At 52.2% G+C, this 16871-nt stretch overlaps 1 protein-coding gene across 1 annotated transcript; it reads right to left on the minus strand.

The window, feature by feature from the left end:
- Positions 1-458: 458 nt before the first annotated feature.
- On the minus strand, positions 459-10692 carry SAXO5 (stabilizer of axonemal microtubules 5). Its single transcript, XM_026480803.2, has 9 exons — positions 10137-10692; positions 9050-9156; positions 8864-8964; positions 8533-8645; positions 8316-8425; positions 7758-7962; positions 7115-7200; positions 6446-6611; positions 459-565 (listed from the first exon to the last, which is right to left on the minus strand). The coding sequence occupies exons 1-9, from the start codon at positions 10690-10692 to the stop codon at positions 459-461; spliced, it is 1551 nt and encodes a 516-aa protein (XP_026336588.2).
- Positions 10693-16871: the final 6179 nt, after the last annotated feature.

Below are 16871 nucleotides of genomic sequence, written 5' to 3' on the forward strand. Positions count from 1 at the left end.
TCCCTCTCGGCCCCCGCCTGCGTCGGCCCCTGCCGCTGTCTCTGTGTGCCCTCGTCTCTCTCGGCATCTCTGTTCCCCTCTCGGCGCCTAGCTCTGTTCCTTTCTGTCTCCCTGTCCCTCTATTTCTGCGCCTCTCCGTTTCAGTCTCTTTGCCTCTTTCCTGTCACTTTTCCTGCCTCTGCCCCTCTGTCGCTCCTCGTTTCTGGCCTCCTCTGTCTCTGTCTCTGTCTCTGCCTCATGCCCATGTCTCTGACTCTATCTTTGTTCAAAAACACCAAACCTTCTATAGAAATTTGGCAGACTGGCAGGGCACATAAGCAAAGCCAAGGCTCTGAGAAGCCCTGCAATTTACAAAGTTGTTAATCTTTGCCTAACCCAGCGTCTCCCTGTAAGACTCTCCAAGGAAAAGGGTTGGGAGCACTGTCCCTGAGTTTTCCTCCTCCTACCTGGCTGATAGGTCACTCACTGCTGTCACTGGTGGACTCCCTGTGTCTGATGCCCCCTGGAGTGATGATCTCTGGAGAAGCCCAGGCCAAAGCGGGGAAGGACTCTGGGCAGACTTTACCTGGAGACACAGATCCCCGCAAAGAGGGAGTGAAAACCAGCCCCGGCAGCTGGCAGCTGGGCCGTGATGTTCTTCACTGAGCATAAACAACGGTCACAGAATATAAACAATGATCACACAAGGCCGCTCTGTGACCACGTCTGAACCAAGCCAGAGACAAGGACACTCTGCAACCACAAAAAACAAATACACACCCTCCTCCCGGACTAAGACGATGACTACTGCTTCTTACCAACGACAGCTCGACTTCCATCCTCCCACTTGGGAGATAAAAACCATCAAAATACCCAGTCACTAATACGCTCCCTGCTTCCCGATAGCACAAACCTAGAATTGCTTCTACTCTCTTCAACTCTCTTTAAAACTACCCCCCCCCCCACATGCCTGAATCCTATAAGGTGCCCTCCAGTCTCCCAACGCCCTCTTATGGAGACACCCATGGTTCCTGGTATATGATCTTCCCTTTTAACAAGCTAAAAAAAAAAAAAACTTTCTTGACTACAGCTGTATTTCTGATGGTTCTTGCCTGGTGAATTTTGACACCACCTACCCTTGAATACAGCCTCAAGCATATCAGGCCTCCAGGAGTCTTCTCTCTTCTTTCCTGAACCTTCTAGATCTGTGCTAAACTCAAGGTCTGAAACTAGCTTTCCACCTGTCTGTGGAAAAGCCCACAGCAGGTCTGAGCATTCTGAGACTGAAATTGGATTATGTCACTGGTTCCTTATCCTGCCACCTCCTGGAGGATCCCATAACAAATAACGCTTGTAATGACAGCTGTTGTTTCTGTCTGCTAAGTATCTTTTTTTTTTCTTTAAAGATTTATTTATTTATTATTTTAGAGAAGAGGGCAGAGGGAGAGGGAGAGAATCTCAAGCAGACTCCCCACTGAGCGCAGAGCCCTAGCGGGCTTGATGCAGGGCTCCATCTCATGACCCTGAGATCATGACCTGAGCTGAAATCAAGCCTCAGAAGCTTAACGGACTGAGCCACCCAGGCGCCCCTATCTGCTAAGTAACTCTATCAGCACCTTGCTTTCCCTTTGTGGACCCTTCTCCACTATTCTAATCTAACACAGCCCCCCAGTATCACTCAATCTCAACTTACCAATCAGAGAACCCCGTCTCCTAGCCGCAATAATTAGGTTGGAGGACATGATGTTGGAGGGTCTCCTTCTTCCTCTGGGATCATAAGCTGTATATAGGGCCTCATCCTACCCACAGCCCCCGTCCCCAGTTGTCAGGAAGAACAGTCTGCAGACTGAAGCCAATCTACACCAGGATGTACAGGTGAGAGTTGAAAAGAAAGTTCTGTCTATATTGGCTAAGCTCCTGGATATAGCCATACCTGAGGCCAGAAGCCCTCATTCTTTCCAATACCGTGAGCCAACAAATTTCCTGGGCATTGGGCTGGTTTTAGTGGGTTTCTGTCCCTTGAATCGATGACAGTCTTGACTAATTTAGAATTAGTACCTGGAAAGGGAAGGGTATTTTTTAAAAAAAGATTTTATTTATTTATTTGACACAGAGAGAGAGAGTGAGAGAAAGCACAAGCATGGGGAGTAGCAGACTCCCTGCTAAGTGGGGAGTCCGATGCAGGACTAGATCCTAGGACTCTGGGATCATGACTTGAGCCGAAGGCAGATGCTTAACCGACTGAGCCACCCAGGAATCCCAAGGGAAGATATTGAGGGAAGTAACCTAAAATGTGGAATTGGCAGAGCAAAGGTGAGCAGGAGGAGCCGGGCCACAGATACATACACTCCCTGTAAAGTGAATGGGACTCCCTAGATTTGTGCAGTGCATACACTCTGCCCTGAGAAAAGCCCTCCTCAAGAAACAAGAAATCTGTTATGTGAAAGAAAAATAAGCTGATTACAATCTTGCCTATTTGGGGGCGCCTGGGTGGCTCTGTCAGTTAAAGTTAAGCATCCAGCTCTTGCTTTCAGCTCAGGTCATGAGATTGAGCACCACATCAGGCTCCAAGCCCAGCATGGAGTCTGCTTGTTCCTCTCCCTCTGCTCCTCCCCCTGCTCTCTCTCTTTTGAATAAATAAAATCTTAAAAAAAAAAAAATCCTGCCTATTTTATCTTGGGACTCTAACCATGTGTCTCTTGAGACTGTGGTCTGAGGGGCTTTGGAGAAAAATATCTGAATGTTGAAATATTTGGACGCCTTCATAAAGCCTTCATCAAGGTCTCCCTAGACAGATACAAGCTGCCTCTCTGTACTTCTTGCAGCAGAGACAAGCATCTGGTTGATTTTGCGAGATTGCCAGAGCTAAATTCTCTGCTCCAAGCTAGAAGAGGACATTAGTAATGAGGTGGGATATAAGACTGGCATTATCGGAGAACCAGGGGGCACTTGATGCCCCAGGCTACTCTGTAACCCTGAACACTCCCTGTCTATAAATATACAATTACCTTCCATTGGGAAGAGCTTATTAGTTATCTCTCCACCCTCCAGATTGTAACCTGGGGAAATATAGATGCTAAGCGGATAGGCAGGCACAGGTCTGTTGCTAGGAGACAGGGTCCCACAAGGTTGGGCTCCAGGATCCGAGATCCTGGTTGAGGTTTGGGGAACCAAATTACCCAGGGGTGGGCTTGTGAGCTAGGCCATCCAATCATAGCACTCTATCCCTCTGGGCACAATGATTGGCTCATGGCTGGGGGTGTGACTCAAATGGACCAATCGAGTGCCCTATAATAAGGGGCGTTAGAGGCAAGACCCTCTCCCTCTTCGGTTGAGGCTTTGATCAAGAGGATTTGAGTTACTGCATCTTTTTTTTGCCACCACTTGGAGGGACACAGGATCTTGAGGTGGTGAAGGAGATTCCAGATTTTCTTATTTCTAAGTTACAAAACCAAAATTCATCCAAATGAATTTGAAGATCTAATTGGCTTTATTAAATAATTCATGAGGGGTGCCTGGGTGGCTCAGTTGGTTAAGCATCTACCTTCAGCCTGGGATCGAGTCCCACGTCCGGCTCCCTGCTCAGTGAGGAGGCTGCTTCTCCCTCTCTCTCTTCCCGCCCCCCCCCCACTTGCTCTCTTTTGCACACGCTCTCTCACAAATAAATAAAATCTTAAAAGATAAATGAATTGGGTAGCATCCCTTCTAACACAGAGGGGCACTCTGAGAAGTTGTACAAAATGGAAGTTTTTATAGGAAGGGGGTTAAGGCAAGAAAGTTATAGGCAAAAGAAAAGGATTGTTCCAGGCAAAGTCTCTTTCCCTTAGGGGATGGGTAGGGATCTTATTAGGTGGATTACCTCATCCTCTGTCCATGGAGAAGGCCCATGCGACAAATTACCTTATTGGTGCTTCTCAAAAAATTCCTGATTGGCAGATTAAGATTTACATTTCTGGGGGAGGTTGAAATTGCAATTAGGTTAGGTATTAACCCCTGGTTTGGTGACTTAGCCTGGCTCAAGTAACTCTGTTTTGGGCCTGTGGTTTTCTTTGTAACAAAGTCAATAAAAATCCCTTTCTACTTGTGCTAGAGTGAGCGGGGTTTCTATGACTTGCAACAAAAATGACCTAAGACATTAAAAAAATATGGGCACCTGTCATCAAGCTGCAGCTAAATGCTAAGCCCTATTCTAAGAATGGCACGTGTGCATTTTATTTAAACTTTGTACTCGCTTTATGAAGGAAGATCTATTGCCAACCCCATTTTACGCATGAGGAAAGTGAGGGGCAGAACATGACATCACTTGACCAAGGACAGAAAGACAAGGAAGTGGCAGGTCTGAATTCTGCTGCTCCGTGATGTTTTCCTTGAAAGATTAATCTGTTCTCCCATGTTCAATCCTACTTTATTCCTCTTGCTTTATAAGCCTTTCGGGTTTTTGTAGTTGATATGAAATGCTTTTTTGGTGTGGGGAAGGGTGAGTGGAATATAGGGAGGGATAGACATAAATCCATAAGATACATTCCAAATCATGATGAAGTATCTTTCTGCACTAAAAATATTTCTAGTAAAGCTCTGGTTCTTTCCTAGCAACCCATCCCAGGGCTAGTCAGTTCCATTGTTAGAAAATGCTTTAATTTGTGGGGAAATCTACCTCCTTGGAACGCCTACCCATTATTTTTCAACTGGTGTCTGGGTTGTTTTAAACCATTCCTAGAACCAGGCAGGAGCACACATTTTCCTGCAACTAGAGCTACATGGAAATAAATGCCAAAGTAAGCTTTCTGAGCTTCCTGGCAGGCAAGATGAAAAGGAAAAGCCTTTTAGTTAAGAGTAGCCTGATCAACGAACAGACCAGCTTCATCAGGAGAGGCTGATTTTGTCTGGGGATCATTGCAGGATGGGTTTATTGCAGCGGTTCTCAACCAGGACAACTCCTGGTTGGCAATGCCTGGAGATATTTTCATTGTCACAACTGGCTGGGGTAAAGGGAGAATGCTATTGCCACATAGCTCTTAGAGGTCAGGGATGATGCTAAACATCCTGCAATGCACAGGAGGGCCTCTGACAATAAAGAATGATCCCATCCAAAATGTCAACAGTACTGGGATTGAGAAATCCTGGTGCATGATGAGGTAATTCGGAAGTGTGTCATGTAGATCTTTAGAGAAAGCAAGCAGAAGAGGTGTTTTGCAGCTAGCAGACGCTTGCATGGATAATAAGAGTGCAGCCAAAAGGGTCATCTTATTCTGTGGGACCCAAAGCTGGACTCCTGTACTCCTGTGGAAATGACAACCTGGCCTCACAGAATTGCTGCCCATGGGGAAAGGGCTCCTAGCAGGGCTTGAGCTTGGCTCTTAGTGGCTCAATGGAGTCAGGGAGCCACATTCATTCGCTGAAACCAGATTCTCAACAGCCAACAGAAGCAGGCCCTGGGCATGGCCACCAAGGCCCATTTTATCCCAGACAGAGCCAATCTCACCGCACCCCAGACCTTCAAGATGGGGGCGCTGTCCAAGGTACCATTTGTTGACATGCCTGTCAAGCCCCATCACTGATGGACTTCAGGGCTCCACCCCCTTCTCCTCCTTTTCACCATTTCCATCTCGTCCCTGGCTGGACACCTCCTCCCTTGGACTTGATCATATCCTTGATCATATCCTGATGGCTTTTGCTGATTTGTCCTTGGACCCAGCTCTGACCTGGGGACCAGTTGCCCAGCCAGCCAGAGCACCGTTGAGCTTCCAGCTTTCACTCACAATGGAGGAAATTGCTGGGTCACTCTCAGCTTCTTCACCCCCTCAGTCTCCCTCTTCCGAACCCCACCCCCTCTCTCAGCGATTGAAAGCTCCTTCCCATACTGTCATCTTCCTCTTTCCTCCATACCTTCATGCTCAGAAGGGAAGTGCTCTCCCTTCTTGACCCCCAACCACATACACACTGACTAGTGTGTACATTTCTCATTCATAACATTCTAATGAGAGAGCTACCATTCATCTCCACTTTACAGATGAGCAAACAGATGGGGCTCAGAGGCGTTAAGTGACTTGCCCAAGACTACTACCCAGGACAGAGGAGTTAAGATTTGGACTCTGTCCATTCAGCCCTAGGAGCCTGTGTTCTCAGCCCTTCACCACACTGCCCTGTTCAACACTATGACTCCTCTCTCCACATCATTCAGATTTGTTGGTGCACCTAAACACCTTACACTGAGTCCAACTGCCAAGCCTTTGCACAAGCTGGGATGGCCTCCTTGCTCAGAGTAGGTTGACCTTCAGGGCCCAGGACGTGTCTTTTCAGGGTTCTTTGATGGAGTCACTCTCTCCTGTACTGTCCCCAACCCAACAAGCACCCTTTTTCATGGCTGACTGATGGGGAGGGGTGGAATGTTGCTAAGGCAGTATTTATTGCTGGCTAGGGCATGGGTAGGTGGGGGCTGGAGGGGCCCAAGGGTCTCCCTTCCCACCCCCACAGCCCCACTGGCGAGGCGAGCCCAGAGGCACATGGCTGTCCTGGAGATTGACCAATCTCAGCACTGCTGGGCCGTGGTACTTGGAGGCAAACTCATCCTCATATTGGGTTGAGAAGAAGCGCTGTCCGCCCAGCGGGGGCTCAATGTGGCTGTACTTGCACTGTGGAGACAGGGTGGGCAGCCGGGCAGGAGAGCCTGGAGGGTGGCTGACCTACCCGGCCCACCCCATGGTCTCCATACCACCCTTGGAGCAGCAAAGGCTGATGACTGGGCTCTGAGGAGGTGAGTAAAAGGTGCCCCGGCTTGGGCTGACCCAGGAGCTGGAGGAGAAAGGTGGAGAGACACCGGCGACCCCTGGAATGACCCCAGGACTGCAATGACCCTTGGCAACTGTGAACTAGCCCTCAGCTGGGGGTATAATTGTGGCTGGTGATATAAAGGTGTCCTTGAGCTGACCATGACATGATTCTGGAGGTGAGCTAGGGATGACCTTGAGGCTGGGGTGATATTAAGATGGCCCTGTCCCTGGGGTCACCCTAGAGAGACCCTGAAAGGAGTTGACACTAAGTCTGGGCCTGAGGTACCAGTGTTACCATCCTGAGATAAAGCTGCACTGATTTTGGGGGTTACCTGGGCAGGGAAGTACCCTTCCCCGTCCCTCACCCGCTGTAGCATTTCCTCAGTCACGGAGGCCGGAGCTGTATTATGAGGCTTCAGCATCTTCTGGTTCATGGTTAAAAAGTCTGTTTCTGGAGATTTGGGTGGGGGTAGTCGAGCTGAGGGGCTGAGAGAGGAGAGGCATGGCCCCTGGGCAGGAACGTGTGAGATTAAGGATGGAGTAGGGGGACTTCAGGTCGAAGCCTGAGCCCGCGCTGAAGTTGGAGCGAAGGCCGGATTAGGAGGCGGGGCGGAGGGAGGAGCCAGGGGCGTGGCAAGCGCCGACCAGTGGGGGGGGGCAGGTAGGGCGGGCAAGTCGGCGAGGGGGCGGAGCCAGAGTCTGACAGAAGAGCAGGGGTTAGAGTCGGGAGAAGGCCGATACGGAGAGGGGCGGGCCTATGGCCATGCAGGGGGCGGTGCCGTGGCGGAGATGGTGGTGGTGGTGGTGAGGGGAGTCAAGTCCACGAAGCGGCGGGTTTCCAGGGGCAGAGTTGGGATCTCAGTCCACGGGGGGGGGGGGGGGGGGGCGGAATCTCGCTCTTCAGGAGGCGGAGCCAGAATCGGGCAGTGGGCGGGGCGAAACTGGCCGGGGCGGGGTTAGAGCTGCGGCGGGGAAGGGAGCCCTGCTCCTATCCCCCAACGCGCTCACCGTCGGTGCCCCAGGGCAGGTTGCTACGCAGCAAGTGGAGAGTGGGCGCTTTTTGCGGCTTCTCCGGCGTCGCACGGGAGCAATAGTCCGTGCCCGTGGAGGTCTGGAAGAACTGTTCGAGCAGCGAAGAGTCCCCTAGGCGCACGTGACTCTTCAATTTCTCGTAAAGCGCGTGGCGGCTGGGTGGTTTGGTCACGGGCGGCGGCTGTAAGACCACACGGTATCTGGGAAGCTCCCGTGTCCGGGATCTCCCAAAACCCGGATGGAGAGAAGAGATGAGCGCTATACGACCTTGGATAGCTCACACCCTCTCCAGGCCCCACGTTGCTTGTGCTGGGAGTAGGCACCGTATCTCATTTTGCAGACAGAGCCACTGAGGCTCCCAGTCGTTAAGTGACTTAACCCTAGATCCCGCAGATAGACCCAGGAGATGCCCCCACATATGTCAAGCTCACTCCCACCTGAAGGCCTGTGCACTTGCTATAGGTACTGCCTGGGAAACCCTTTTCCCTAATGAGCCCCCCGGGGTGGGGGGGAGGCCTCCCCCTTCCTGCTGACCTGGCCATGGAAGAAATGCATGGAGGTGGTGAGGCTGCCTGGACCAGGGCACCAGTTTCCTTCCAGGATGTGGGATGCTGGAGTCTGGTCATGGTGAAGGACAAAACGCTCTGCCAGTGGTAGAACAGGTGCTGAGCAGACCTGGGAGGCCCCTGTAGGAAAGCGGGGGCTTTGGGGGGTGGAGGGGAGGGGAGGGCAGGGCTGGCAGTAGACTCACCTGGCTCTCGGGCATAGAAGTGGTCAGCCTTGGTGGTCCTGTCATGGAACAGGCCATCTCCAGGACGAATATTCACATAATGGATGTGGGCTGCGGCCTGGGCTTTGTCATACCTGCAGATCAGGGGGGATTCTTGCAACTCCCAGGAAATGGGGGAGGGGCAGGCTTCCCAAAGGCCAAGCTGTGGGGTGCTAATGGTGGGAAAGCCTTGCTTGTAGGTGCCGGAGACCTCACAGGCACGGTATTGGCCCCAGAGCCTTGTGTGGCACAGTCCACATATCACTGAGAGCTCTTCACCCTGTCCTGGTGGAAGGCCACCGTCCTTTTGTACCTGTCTGGGGGCAGACCCTGGGGCCTGTAGGCTTGTTTCTGCTCCGAACACATGGGCCCATAGCCAATCTTGAAGTCTCCCAGTTGCACACTGGAGAAGGCCTGTGGGCGGACAGAGGTGGGAAGGGCAACACCACCCAGCCCCTATCGCTGCCCTCCCCAGCACCACCAGCCCCACCTGATTTACCCTCTTACACATCAAGGCCGGTGGGCTCGGCAGGGCCTGGAAGTGTCTCTGGTAGGAGGTCCCATCGTCCTGTCCCCTGTGGTCCCACCTGAAGGGGTTGAGGCCCCCTGCGGATGAGCAAGAGCAGACAGAGAAGGGCATTGAGCCCCCGCAGCCTCAGGCCCACGGGGATGCAAGTCCTTGCCTGAAGAGGGGAGCTGGGCGGTCCTGACTAGCCTCGGCCGAGGGCTGCGGTGAAAACACCAAAAATAACACAAGGAATGATAACAAGAAACTACCAAGCACTGAACCCGGCATCTAGGTTAAGTGCTTCGAACCTCATTTGCAGGGTTCATATTCTCCCCACCGGACAGCCTTCCTGAGGCTCAGAGAGGCCAAATGACTTGCCAGAAGTCACAGAAATTCAAAACCAGAACTGAGTCAAGTCCAGATCTGACAATCCCTGAGTCCAGTGTGGAGGGACTCTGACTGATGTCTACCAGCGGGTCCCCTGCAGTCACAGAATTGGGAAATCACACAAATGACAGCTACTCTTTTTGGAACGCTCGCTCGATGCCAGGGGCATCAATGCACTCTGGGCTCCTTGGCTTCAGCTGCTCCTATGAAGTGGGGCGCTATTGTTGCACGGCGGAAAATCCAGGCTTGGAGAGGTCGGCTTGCTCAGAGTCCAGTAACTACAGTGGTGGCCTTGCTGGGGTGGGTACATAGCAGATTTGTCTGATTCCAAACCACCATTCATGACTTCTGCCCATGGCACAGGCCCTTAAAAAATTCAGGAGCTGTACCATTCTATGAATATAGAAACGGAGGCTCAGGGACGTTCCAGGTTTTCTCCGGCTCGGCACCATTGACATTAGGGGCTGGGTAATTCTTTACTGGGGCGAGCTGTCCTGTGCACGGGAGGGAGTTTAGCAGCATCCCTGGCCTCCCTTCATTCCCTGCTAGTAGCACCCCCTCGGCGGGTCGCGACAACCAAAATGATCTCCAGACCTAGCCAAATGTCCCCCGGGGGAGGACGCGGAACCCCCGCCCGCCTGGAGAACCACGCGGTTGGCAAGTAGCGCTGGCCGCCCGGGGGCGCGCTCACCGAGGTGGCAGCAGGGCGCGCGGGGCTGCGGGCACGGGTCGTGGGGCGGGTAAAACGCCTGGTAGGTGGTGGGCGGGATGCGCAGCTTGGCTCGGTCGCCAGGCGGCACCGAGTCGCGGTCGAAGATGAGCCGCGCGCCGCGGATCTGCTCGCTCGCGCGCGCCGGCGGCTCAGGCCAGCCGAAGTCGGCGCGCACCGTGGAGAGGCTGGTGCGGACGCGCGGATCCGGGTGCACGCTCAAGTTGCTGGCCTGCGTGGCGAGGGTGCGCCCCCGCGTCCCCGACCGCGCGGATGGCGCCGGGGGCGCGTACGCGCAGTGCGTCTCCGACCCGAGCTCGGTGCCCACCCAGCGCGCGTCCTTTGCGAAGAGGGACCCGCGGGGCGGGTCCTGGCACTGCGGGGCACGGGTACCCCCTGGATGGGCCCTGAAGTCCCGATGCGAAGTGGATTGCATGGCGCCCACGTGCAGCCGCGGGTCGGGCCCCAGTGCAAAGTGCGAGGCCTTGAGGAAGTCCAGCCGGGACATCGGGCATGGCAGCGGGGCGACTGCGGCCATCGCGGGACAAGGCGCCACCTGTGAGGGGGCGGAGATCCGGGAGTTGAGCAAGTGCCCGCCTGAGGACAATGCTGCCTTTTACTCCTTCCTGTGTTCCAGGCACGGGGCAATCGGGGCTGGGGACATTGTAAAAAAAACAGGCGCAGCCCCCGTGCCTGCCCCCAGGGGAAGTAGAGATTTGTCATCATTCATTTGACGCTTACTGTGTGCCAGGCACTGTTCTAGGTTCTTGGAAGGGGGAACATCAGATAACAAAACAGACCAAGAGCTGTACCCTTGTGGAGTTAATACTGGGGCGAGGAGGTGACAGACAATACTGAATAAATGTACTACTATCAATTGCCGAGTTAGGAGAAGGAGCTAAGTGCTGTGGGTAAAAACCATCACACAGGGTAGGAGGATGGGGGTGGGGATGGGAGGGTTGCAGTTTTAGATAGGGTGGTGTCACTGAGATGACAGTTGAGCAAAGACCCAAAAAAGTGGGAGAGGAGCTTTTGGGTACCTGGTGGAATAGCATTCTAGGCAGAAGGAACAGCAGGTGCAAAGGCCCCTCCCAGAGAGGGCCAGTGCAGAGTGAGCGATGGGAAGGGCTGCAGAATGAATCACTGCGTTCTACAGTTTGTCTGATACAGGAGCCCCCTCTCCTCACCCTCAGTCAGTGGTCAAGGCCATGGCTCTCCCCTCCAATGTCTGTGCAGTCCCGGCCACTGTCCCATCTCTGCCACACACCTCCTCATGGGGCTTCCTGCCCTCTGCAGTTGTCCTCTGGGATCTCTTCCTATCCTCAATCTCTCTGAGGCTTAGGCACCTCTCACTCCACTTCCCTGATCTCCAGCTTCCGGCTGTCGGCCCCCCACTTAGCTGACTGGGACTTACTTGCCTTTGCTCAGAGTGCAGGAGTCTCCCTCCCCCTCCCTCTCCTCCCAGCCTCTCAGAGACCAGCCCCGAGGGTGCCACCACACCCCTAGCGCAGGCTTCACCCCTGCCCAGATCACAGCTAGCTCTTGTTGACCTCTTTAGAAAGCAGGCATCAAGCGTTGTAACAAGACCACAGGTTTGCAGTGTCTATGTTTGCTTTTTTGATCATTTTGGCACTGAAAAGAGTTGAGAGTTGAGAAGTCTTCAGATAGTTGATGGAGAATCTGAGAATGGAAGTTACTAGCTAGGTCACCTTCAATAAGTAATTGGGCTCCTGTGAGCTTCAGCTTCCACAACAGGGATGAGGATAAGGTACTTACCTCAAGGGGTGGCATGGGACTAATGAGTCTTAGAAGCTGCGCTTGGCAACCGGCCTGACCCTTGAGACTCCCTCTGTCCCCAGTCTCCCAGAGGATGCTCTCATGTTCCTTCCAAGGCTGCGTCCTGGTGTGGTCCAGCCCTGCCCATTGTGACCAAAGAGCTTCCCCTGAGACGGTGCTGTCACAATGGTCCCCCAGCAACTCTTGAGGGCAGCGGGGAGGAAGATCAGGAGTGAGACCAGAGGATCCTGCCTCCTGAGAGCTCTAGAGAGCTTGGCACGTGACGGGACTTCTCGAAGCCTCAGTTTTGTCATCTAGAAAATGGGGCTGAGAATGGTAACCACTTCGGAAAGCAGCGGTGAGGATTTGAGGCAGTAGGCTGCTGGTGTTCATTACTATCATTTCCCAAAGTTTTCCTGCTGGTCGGCTTCCTGACACTCCCCCGCACAGGACCAGCCAGTGTCTTTGGTCTTTGGGTCACTGCAATGCTTAGTGTCATCCCAGGGCTCACAGACCTCCAAGGTACCCTTAAGGACGTCAGTGCCCTCCCAGCCCAAAGACCTTCAGGAACACATCTGTGGGCCTGAACAAATTCAAGCTTGTTACTTGTGACGGTGGGGGTGGGGGGAGAGCGCCCTCCCTGGGGCTCTGTGGGTGTGAGACAGGCTTCTCTTCCGTGATTCCGGGGAGGTTCAAGGAAGTCTCATGCTCTTACTGGTGGGGAATTTGACTTTCCCTTTTGAGATGATCCTGTATGAAAATAATACATACCATAATAGGAAAGGGGGAAAGGGGGAGTCAGTCTTTCATGGGGACAAACTTAGGTTTGGGAAGATGAAAAGTTCTGGAGATGGAGGGTGGGGGTGGTTGTGTGAACGCACTTTGTGCCACTGAGCTGTGCATTTAAAAATAGTTATCATGGTAAATTTCATGTTATGTATATTTTATCACAATAAATAACATTTTTTTAACATGGAAAAACAATTTCTTAAAAAAAAACCCCAATATGTGAAATAAAGATACAAGGGCCCCAGTTCATGACCCCAAATCAGCTACAAAATGGGTCCTTTCTCTTTCTTTCTTTTTTTTTTTTTTTTATATATTTTTTTTGATTCGACAGAGATAGAGACAGCCAGCGAGAGAGGGAACACAAGCAGGGGGAGTGGGAGAGGAAGAAGCAGGCTCCTAGCGGAGGAGCCTGATGTGGGGCTCGATCCCGCAACGCCAGGATCACGCCCTGAGCCGAAGGCAGACGCTTAACCGCTGTGCCACCCAGGCGCCCCTCTTTCTTTCTTTTTTTATTCTAAAGATTTTATTTATTTATTTGAGAGAGACAGACAGAGATAGTAAGAGCGAGCACGAGCAGGGAGGAGAGGGAGAAGCACGCTCCCCAGCTCAGCTGACGTGGGGCTCGATCCCAGGACCCCGGGATCAGGACCTGAGCCAAAGGCAGATGCTTAACCCACTGAGCCACCCAGGCACCCCCCCTTCCCTCCCTTTCTCCCTTTCTTTTTCTCTCTCTTTCTTAATTGACACATAACATTGCCTGTGTTTGAGATTCACAACGTATTAATTTGATACATTCACACTGCAATACAACTGTCATTGTAACATTAGCTAATACCTCTCTAGGACTTACTTACTGAGTGGGTTTCTTCTCACTAAATTCAAGCAAATTATTGTTTTGTCCACTGGTTTGAGGTCCCATCGCTGGCTCCCCTGCATGGAGCCCAGCTGAGGGCCCAGCCAGGTTGTTGCAAATACACATTCCAGCCTAGTCCTTCTGCCTGCTGGGAAAAGAAGGACCCAGGAGGTGGATCCTCGATGCTGTTGGGAAGCAAAGGCAGAGAGGTAATTCTATTATTGACGGTCTTAGTTTTTATCAGATAGTCTAAGGAATGAAGCAAGAATAAAGCTGTCATTGGTAAAAGAACAGCAGCCACACAGACTGTCCAGGAAAAGGGAATGTCTGGTTGCTGCTGTGGTTTGGACAATGCTCATGTTTTGCCTGCATTCAGACGTGGTCGCGGAGCGAGCGTGTTTTGTCTTGTTCCAGCACGGTCACGGAGTGGCCTTGTCCATTGTTGGCATTCCGCAAAATTATTTATGTCCCGCAGGAGAACACCAGGGCTTAGCTGGGACTGCCAGGCCAGCTCCTAGCAACAACAAGGCCAGCTGTGAACGCCAGGCTAGCTCCCGTCTCTCTCTCAAAGGTCAAGCTCGGCCCTAACCAGATGGCGGAGGATGCTGGGAGGGCTGGGCAGGGCTTGCAAGGCTCAGTGCTGTGTGCTTGGTGCCTGGCACAGGGCCTGGAGCTCAGCAGTCACTCAGAGAGACGCACTGTGCCATTGCGGAAGCTGTCCGGGACAGCGTGGGCTCAAGAGAAGGGATCTAGCCACTCAGCAGCAGAACAGCCCAAGACCCTCTTCTTCTGCAGGCCTTGGGCTTGGTTTGGCATTTTTCTGCTGCAGGAACAGTGTCCCTAGCTGGGGGGTGGGGGCGCACAGACGTCTGTCCCTGTCTTAAGCAAGGAGGGCTGTGGTCAGATGTGGGGGTTAAAGAGTCTCTCTCTCTCTTTTTCTTTTTAAGATTTTATTTATGTATTTGACAGAGAGAGAGCGAGCAAAAGTAGGGGGAGCAGCAGGCAGAGGGAGAGGGAGAAGCAGGCTCTCTGCCGAGCAGGGAGCCTGATGCGGGGCTCAATCCAGGACCCTGGGACCACGACCTGAGCAAAAGGCAGACGCTTGAGGACTGAGCCACCCAGTCCCCCAGTTAAAGAGTCTCTTGACTCCCCATCTTGAGATGTAGGGAAGGTGGACCTGGGGGAGGTGGGGCTTGGAGTCCAGGGCTTGGGGAGGGGAGGGGGCTGCCTATGGAGGGGGTTGGGGGCCAGGAAGAAGTGGATGGATTCTAGTGACATTTTGGTGACTGTTGGGATGTGGGAGGGGTGTGTGTGGAGAGAAAGAGGTGACAATGTCCAGGTCTGTGACTGGCAGGGCAGCCCTGAGATGGGGACAGGGGAGAGCAAGATGTTCCGGATGATGCTGGGACATGTTGAGTGTGGGGATGGGGTTGCACAGGGAAAGTGTCCAGGGGGCAGGTGGGAGCAGAAGTCAGGTCAGGATTAAAGAGGCATGAGGGGGAGGCCAGTGAAGAGGGGGCAGAGAAGTTGTGGGAGTAGAGGGAGGTTTCCGAGGATCGTGTGGGTGGAGACTGAGCACAGAGCTTTGGGTGGGGAGCTGAGCCCTGCAGGTTATGGTACTTATTAAGAAACTATTTTGTGCCAGACTGTGGGTTCATAGCTATGACCAAGACAGATCAAAGTTCTCACATTCTGTTGAGAGACAAATAATTAGAAAACTAGATGAAGAAGCGATATAGTTATGTCAGATAATATTCCAAGCTTAGGAGGAAAATAGGCAGCAGGAAATGTGGGTAGGAAGTGCCCAGGAGGGTGTGATGGGAAGGTCCAATGAGAAGACGATGTTCTAGTAAACATGGGGAGGAGGTGAGGGAGGGGGCCATGCGGGAATCTGGAGGGAGAGCATTTGAGGCAGAGGGCACAGCCAATGCAAAGGCCCTGGGGCAGGAGCGTACTGTAACTTTTTTTTTTTTTAAGATTTTATTTATTCGACAGAGATAGAGCCAGCCAGTGAGAGAGGGAACACAAGCAGGGGGAGTGGGAGAGGAAGAAGCAGGCTCATAGTGGAGGAGCCTGATGTGGGGCTCGATCCCATAACACCGGGATCACGCCCCGAGCCGAAGGCAGACGCTTAACCGCTGTGCCACCCAGGCGTGTAACTTCTAGCACCAGGAGGAAGGGAGGGTGGTTGGAAAGAAGGGAGCGAGGCAGGAAGTCATAGAAGTTGAAATCAAGGGGAAATATTTTGCAAAAGGCAACCAGTCAACATCATGAGTCATTAGGGAAATACAAAACAAAGCTATAGTGAAATACCATGTCCCACCCAGCAGGATGGCCATAATAACAAGGCAGTAATAAAAGCGTTGGCAAGAACGTGGAGAATGTTGTACCTTGCTGATGGGACTGTCAAATGGTGCAGCCGATGTGGAAAACAGTCTAGTGGTTCCTTGAAAAGTCAAACATAGAGCTACCATATGACCCCGCCATTCCACTCCTGGGTATCTACCCAAAGGGACTGAAGTTGAAGGCAGAGACTTGAACAGAGACACGCACACCCAGGGTCATAGCAGCATTATTCACAGTCGCCAAAATGTGGAAACAACCCAGCGGTCCATCAGTGGCTGAATGGATAAATGAAATGTGGTGGATCCATACCCGGGAATATTACGCAGCCACAAAAGGAAGGGAGTATTAATATAAGCTACAATGTGGACGAACCCCTGGAAACATGGTGCTCAGTGAAAGGAGCCAGACACAAATGGTCACATATCGCATTATTCCATTTATAGGAAATATCCAGAATGGGTAAGCCCACCGAGACAAAGCAGATGGTGGAGGGTAGGGGCTGGGGTAGGGAGGGATAGATTAACTGCTTGCCAGAATTACAGGGTCTCCTCTGAGGGTGATGAAAATGTTTTGAAGCTAGAAAGGGGTGATGTTTATACAGGTGGGTGTTGTAAATGCCACCGCATTGTACATCTTAAAATGGTGACTCTTACGTGAATATTACCACAATTTAAAAAAAAAAGGGAAGCAGGTCATGGTAACTTTTTGAAAAATTTCATTTGACTTTCTGATGAGAGAATACATGCATGTTGCACAAAATTCAAAAGCTACCAAATGATACTAGGTGATGGTTGCTAAACTAAACTTAATTGTAATCATTTCACGGTGTCTGAGTCAAACTTTTATGCTGTGCACCTGAAATCCATACAGTGACGTACATCAGCTATATCTCAATCAAACTGGGCGGGGGAGGGTGAAAGCTACAAACTGGTACAAAGGTGAACAATTTAACA

Source organism: Ursus arctos, unplaced genomic scaffold (genome assembly GCF_023065955.2).
Source record: "Ursus arctos isolate Adak ecotype North America unplaced genomic scaffold, UrsArc2.0 scaffold_14, whole genome shotgun sequence".
NCBI lineage: Eukaryota > Metazoa > Chordata > Mammalia > Carnivora > Ursidae > Ursus > Ursus arctos.

Excerpts from the sequence above, each read along its gene's own strand:
- SAXO5 (XM_026480803.2), bottom strand. The coding sequence starts at position 10,692 with ATGGCCGCAGTCGCCCCGCTGCCATGCCCGATGTCCCGGCTGGACTTC. Across the intron at positions 8,646-8,863 it reads CAGGGTCTGCCCCCAGACAG|GTATGACAAAGCCCAGGCCG; the intron begins GTACAAAAGGAC and ends CCTGATCTGCAG. Across the intron at positions 7,963-8,315 it reads TGCATTTCTTCCATGGCCAG|CCGCCGCCCGTGACCAAACC; the intron begins GTCAGCAGGAAG and ends GTGGTCTTACAG.